This window comes from Phoenix dactylifera, chromosome 1, assembly GCF_051530095.1.
Source record: "Phoenix dactylifera cultivar Ajwa chromosome 1, Ajwa_hap1_PhDact_Kaust_v1.1, whole genome shotgun sequence".
In the NCBI taxonomy this organism is placed as follows: Eukaryota; Viridiplantae; Streptophyta; class Magnoliopsida; order Arecales; family Arecaceae; genus Phoenix; species Phoenix dactylifera.
Window position 1 is genome coordinate 7946670 of NC_143190.1, and position 6694 is coordinate 7953363.

The window sequence follows — 6694 nt, forward strand, 5'->3', positions numbered from 1 at the left end:
GGATTGTGGAATTTCCAGGATATTTCACAAAGAAGGGGAAAACTCCTCTATATAATAACACTTTATAACCTCGTCTTACCCTTTGAATAGATGCTAAAGAAGGAAGGCTTTCAAGCAGGCAAGATGAATGGTACTGGACATACTTTAACCTCACTGAAGTAGAGCCAACTAGAGGTCAAATTAGTAATCCATCCCTTAGATTAAATGATTACATGATCTTTTCGTCGTTTAGAGTTTTTTAGGGGTTGACATAAAATAGTGGTTTTTTCTAGGGGTCATGCGTGATAGTTTTCAGGAAGGACTTTTTTTTTTTGGTCCTTTTACTGCTTGCTTTTTTTTTCTTTCTGGCCGTATGATTCGAGATTGATGGCACTGTTATAAACACCGGCAACCGATTTTAATTGGTCATTAGCATGGCTGGTGTGGTAAATAATTCGCATTACATAGGCGGTTTCGGAGCGAAATGGATCGCAAGTTAGGTAAATAATTCGAAGTTCGGGGCCTTTTAGAACGTGCCTCTCCTCCCTCAGCCCCGATACCAGAGAACAAAGGGTGGTCGTCAGCGGCTCCGACGCCCTCCTCGTGCCCTTCCAGGGCGGCCAGAGCGGCTGCAACGAATTCACGACCAAGATGGCGTGCCCTACCTGCACCACCATCCCCTCCCCCGCTTTCTCCGACTCGATCGCCGCCGAGGAGAGCCGACGCGTCGACCGTAACATACTCCCCGTGGAGAGCACCATGGAGGGTATTGCCCTCCGGAACTGCGATCTCCTACGCCACCACCTCCACATCGTCCAGGATATCAACCTCTTCGTACGTTACTGCCTCCTCGCCGTCCCCAGCGATCGCCCCGGCGAGCTCCGCCGCAGCATCAGCCACCCCACGGTCCTTGCTCACTGCGGCTGCCCTCCTAAATATACGACCTCGACGTCCTCCCCAATGGGAACGTGACCCGCTTCCTCCTCCCGTCTGAGACCACCACCGGACAATCGGAGGGAGAAGAAGACGACGGCGTGGAGGCGTATAGAGAGGGTGGCGGCTGGAAGTCGAATGGAGCTTAGGGGGTACGATAGTTGTTCAGGGTACACTTTGCTGAGAGGATCCGATCCCTTCCAGTACCAAGATGTGAGAGGCCAGATGTCAGGGTTTGGGGCACCTCATGTAGAGCCAGTGTTAGACTTGGAGACCTATCCCGGGTTATCCAGCTAGAGCATGAGTAGGAGCCAGACTACACCTGAATCTGAAGGTCCGGGATCCACCCGAGTACAATACTCTTTTTATGGAAGGTGACGTAGAACCGCGTACCGACGAAAGTAGTGCTGAGCAGGTGTCATTTGGGGATCCCTGCGGAGTGCGGGGCTTGCGGTGCAAAGAAGTCAGTGGACCATGTGCTATTCCAGTGCACATGGACGAGGTCGACATGGCAGTGGATAGGGATCCCGGAGGAGGCTTGGCGTGAGAGACGATTCTTCCTACAGATCATACGGCAGTGGTTGGCTAGTCTTTGGACATGTCATGAGGCCATCAGAGCGACTTACACAGCCCATCAAATCTAGCTGGCAAGGAACGCTTGCACCTTCGACGAGCGCAGGATGTTGTCGAGATTTGTTGTGGAGTCCGCTCGAGCATTGGCGATGGAGTCCAGACCCACCATCCCTCAGATATACCCTTGATAGCTCGGAACACATGGAGTTTCTTCTCTGCTTAGGTAGCTCCTCGGACAGTGTTTTTCACCTGAGAGCCCCCATCCTCGAGCTTCCTCAATGTCAACTTTGACAGGTCGGTGCTGGATGGAGGTACGCGAGGCGGGGCAAGCTTTGTTATATGGGACCTTCACTTCAGGGTAGTGGCAGCGGGCGGTTGCCAGTTGTTCGATACATCAGTTCTGGGGGCGGAATTGCGAGCTGCCTGAGCAAATCTTCGCCATGCGCGACAGGTGCTGCGGGCCGGCTCGATCATCCTGGAGGGCGAGTCGGCTACGATCATTGGGTGGATTCGGAGGGGTTCGAGTGGTGAAAGCACAAACCACCCCCTGATCCGGGACATTGGGATGATGGTGAGGGATGGTGTGGCCTTCGAGGCCAAGCATGTATTCAGAGAGGCCAATAGGACGGCTGACTGGGTGGCTGCCTATGCGGCCCACCACTCAGGATACGCCCTGTGGTCAGAAGAGAGGGAGCTACCACTGGCACTCCGCGAGCTTGTGTTTTTTGATTTTCTTGGGTGTATTCGTATGCGCATTGTACGTCAAAGAAAAAAAAAAAAAGGAGCTTAGGGGGAAGCGGATGAATAGAGCCGCGACGGGAGGCGGATAGCAAAATGTTAAAATAGTTTTTTTCTGAAAATATTAAAAAATGAGAGGCTGGGCTGAGATACGACATGGCTGGCTTTGACGAGGAAATAATAAAAATTAGAAAAGTTAGTAATGTGCTTTTAACCGGTTGCTAACCTACTAACAAGAGCAAAATCTTCTAAATACCCCTGCTTAATTTTGGACGGTCAAGATATCTTTCCATCTTTTTATAAAATAATGCAAAGGACAGTAGCAAAATCTTTTCTTAACTAGAGATAAATGGATTTGTTTCAGCGCAATGCAGGCCATGTTTCAAGAAAGGACATACTGCTGAGTTCATCTATTCTACTAGATGATAGGCATTGTCCCTGGGTCAGAAATACCACCAAAGTCTCCTCACACAAGTAGCCCAAGAGGAATTCCAAACAACCCTCAGATTCTTTCCCAGGTCTACCAAGGCTCAAGGGTTACTTGCAAATCAGGAATAGATATTTGATTCTTTTCTCCCTCGTCCTCCATCTCCCATCTCTCTCTCTCTCTCTGTATCACTCATATTTAAGCCCCTCTAAGGTTTTTTTCTTCCACTTTGTACAGACTAAATCTCATCTTTCATCCCCTGCGGAGCCTTCAAAGTGGAGGTCTAGATGGCCTCTCTCCCCAGACAAGTGCAGCACCCAAGGAGGCTCTTTGAGCTGCTAGAAGAACAGCAAGAGCCTTTCCTGCTGGATGTCTACCTCTTGGAGAATGGGTATTCGGACAGGGCATTGAGGTCTCAGGCCACAGTCTTGTGCTGGCCTGGGAGTGCTTGCAGGAGCCTACTTAGGCTTAGCAGCCATGGCTGCAAGAGGAAGAGAGGTGGTGTTCTAAGGTGTATACTAAATAATTTTTTGCATCGAAAGGTAATCTGGAAGGCTTTGAGTTGGGAGGGAACAGCTCGTGAGAATGGAAGACGTGGGGTCTTTGAGATGGGAACAGAGAGTCATGTTGCAGACTTCCATAGATTGTCGAGTTCCAGTGCTGTCAATGAAGGGGAATTGGATGGAGAGGTCCAATGGAAAGTTTTGGAGGACTCCAACCAGCCGAGTCCTGTTTCAGTGCTTGAATTGCATTCTGATGAAGCCTCTCCGGTTCGCAACCACTGTAAGTTGTTGAACTCTCAATGAATTTAAGCTATATTTCATGACCTCTCTCACATTTATATTACCTATAATATTCCTTTTTTCACCTCTCAGCACCGAGTTCTAATTTAACAAAAGAAACTGAGGAAGCTTCTTGGGTTGGTTTGGAAGAGCTTCTTGGGTCTGCTTCTCTTCTTTCTCAGCATGCAAAGACCAAGACGGAGTCGAATGAATCACACCAACTTCTGTTGGACTGTGTGAGGGAGCTGGAGGAAGGGATTTGGGGCTCTCATGAATGTTTGAGCCCAGAGAGACCTAAAAGGACAATTAAGGAGCACATATTTTCCTGGGAGAAGCTGAGAGGAGATCTGGCTGACATAACCCAGTTGGTAGATTTAGAAGTCTCAAAGTGTAGAGAAGAATGGAGGCATTTCCAACCTGAGATTAGAGAGATTGGAATCGAGATAGAAGCTGTAATCTTTGAAGAGATTGGTGAAGAGATTGCGTTGGACATGCTAGACTTTCAATGTACATCAAAAAGGCTGTAAGTCTTATTATTAACATCTATCACCTTCCCTTCCGTTCCCAAGAAACACACGACAAAAAAGGGTGGTTTAATTATTAGCATATCATGGAAGTTAGTTATTTTTCTATTAGTTAAAGCATTTCTTCCCTGACTTGGGTTGTACTCCTAGCTTGGGGAGTCTCTTTGATAATACCACTGGAAAAGACAAAGTGACCTTTCAGCTGTTTTTTTTTTTTTCATGGCCTGCTTAGGAGCTATGAGTCGATGGTATATTAATTAGTAATCAGTGATGGCCCTAAGCAACGACTATGCACTGTGCTGTGCTAATAGGAGGCTGTGGTGCATGTCAAAACCAACTCAGAGAGAGAGAGAGAGAGAGAGAGAGAGTTCTATTAGTTTAACCATTTATTTTCTACTGTATGCCCCATACAACTATTCAGCCAATTACGTTGTCTCATTTCTGTAGGCCTCATTCATCATGCACTATGATTAGCCAATGAAAATAAGACGATTTGATTAGTATGGTGCATGTTTACATTGATGCATATGATGCAGGATATAATTTGCCTTTTTATTGGCTTGCTTAGGAGTAAAAGCTCTAAGTCACCATATTGTCCTGTGCTGTACTCATGAAAGGTTATTGGTGCGCCAAGGGAGGAAGTTTCGTGGGAAGATATAGGTGATTTGGACATTGCAAGCAAATATTGGTTCACACAATGAAATTAATTTGCCCTCTTTGGGTTCCTCTAAACACTCATCCAATCTTCCAAAAAATAAATAAATAACAAGAAAAATACTCCTAATTCTGAACAAATTTGAGATTCAAATCTACTCCTAGTCCAACCCATGAAACTAGGTGAAACCTTCTAAACCAGTAGATTTCGATTCTTGTAAATGATGACCGCATAAGTGTCAGAACAAGTAGTAAGAAAATCGACTAATAAATGGTTGAGAATAAGAAAAAAAATAGAAGAGTTCCTCAGAAGAAGATTGTAGCTTAGAGTTAGGATTGTTTCCTCCGGTCAGGAGTTAATTAACCGTTTCTGAGAAACCAAGCATAAAAGGTCGGGGTTTTATCAACTTTGAATAAGAATTCGACAACAGAAATTTCACCACCAACCCTAGTATTCCATTCGCCCGTGACATACGCCATTTGAGATTAATTAGTCAACTGCTAATTAAGAGGAGGCTATTCTAACTCTAATTTGGAAACAAAGCAATCTCAGTTTGAAGATTTGTATGTGACATCAAACATTAAAGTCTCCAAGGACCACAGACAAGAGTTTCTATTAAACAATGACTCGATGTTACACCTCTTTCACCCTATGCTTCTCATCTTTTTCTTTGAAGAAGACAGACAAAAAAGACCTCAACAACCTTAACACAAGGAAAAATATTTCCCAACAGCCATGCACCAATGCAACGAAGTAATTTACACATGGTGCAGCTCCACTTGGTGAAAAAAAATTGGCTAACAAAATCACGGGCAGAAGCTACGGAGGGAATCATGTGCATGCTATCTTGTACGTGAATAGTTAGTAGGTGGAACGGAGAAATTGGGACCTGTCACGGTGCACTGTTACATGAAACCATGTGCTTATTAATTGCCCACTTGAACATTGACGTTGATACTTATAGCCCACCTCCGTAGGATAGGAGAATTTAGGGATCGAATTGTCACTGTTTTGCCACGAGAAAGCAATCTCGTATTCTTTACTGTTGAAAGATCCATATGACGTAAGTTTCTATCTTGTGCCATTGCTGATCTTAGCACGGAACTCTGAGGACCCTACGTAACATTATCTCTTGTTTGATTAGGAGATTGGGCTCATCACTTTGTCCGCTGCATATAAACAGTGAGGACCAGCTAGTATGACACTGGCATTATGGTGACTCTTGCTTTGGCTTGTGCCAAGAACATGATAGATGGTTGTTATCACATTCACAAATTTATTTTATCTTTTCTACTACTTGATGGGTGCATTTTGCCTTTTTCTTGATGCATTGCTATTGTATGATTGGATGTATTCGCCACAAAAATTAGAGATGGTCGGCTGGCCACGCAACAGCACCGACGCCCTTCGTCATGTTACAATGGTGAAAGATAGCATAATTGAGGCAATATCTGTTCAAAGAACAAAACAATTACTACCTCTAGCTATAAACATTTTGATTTTCTATACAAGACCAAATGACCCCTATCTGAACCCCATTGAGACAATTTTTAGACAATTGTATATGACAAGGTCGTAATTATGCAAGCAATTGAGGGTGCCAATTCTCTGTTGATACAAGAGATCTGGTTCTAATCCTACTCCGGCTCCGATCAGCCAGGTTTCGACTACTTCTGAGTTCGCAAAAAATTGGTGGAAGGCAATTTAGGACATAAGAGAGAGCAGCTAGCTATTCTGCTTGAAGCATGAACAATAGATAAAAGAAGCTACCTTATTATTTTTTTGTTAAAGATCAAGCAATAGCAAAGCAACAGTTCAAGTTTCCAATCGGTTTTGGAAGAGCTTATACTGAGAAGGTAAGATCAGAAGACTGGATATTGAGAAATGTATTCAATTTTTTTTTCACATTCATCATGGCACATATTATAAGCCAAACTGCCAAAATAAGGCATAAGCCCCAAATAAAACAGTCTTGATTTATCTGAAATTCTAATTTCATAACACTGTTAGCATGATGAGTTCAACAAATAAGAATGCTGAAATCGAACATCTATTCATTGACTGATATGGTTTGTATGATAAA

At 44.4% G+C, this 6694-nt stretch overlaps 1 protein-coding gene across 2 annotated transcripts; it reads left to right on the top strand.

The window, feature by feature from the left end:
- The first annotated feature begins 2573 nt into the window (after positions 1-2573).
- On the top strand, positions 2574-4088 carry LOC103713681 (uncharacterized). 2 transcript variants are annotated; one of them, XM_008800695.4, is made up of 3 exons: positions 2574-2741; positions 2888-3433; positions 3526-4088. In XM_008800695.4, the coding sequence occupies exons 2-3, from the start codon at positions 2938-2940 to the stop codon at positions 3957-3959; spliced, it is 930 nt and encodes a 309-aa protein (XP_008798917.2). In that variant the 5' UTR covers positions 2574-2741; positions 2888-2937; the 3' UTR covers positions 3960-4088. The 2 variants fall into 2 exon arrangements, with proteins under 2 accessions (XP_008798917.2, XP_008798916.2); XM_008800694.4 differs by having other exon boundaries at positions 2574-3433.
- Positions 4089-6694: the final 2606 nt, after the last annotated feature.

Bases quoted from the DNA above. Each gene is read 5' to 3' on its own strand.
- LOC103713681 (XM_008800694.4), top strand. From the start codon at position 2,938: ATGGCCTCTCTCCCCAGACAAGTGCAGCACCCAAGGAGGCTCTTTGAG. The intron at 3,434-3,525 runs GTAAGTTGTTGA...TTCACCTCTCAG, and splicing joins CTCTCCGGTTCGCAACCACT to CACCGAGTTCTAATTTAACA.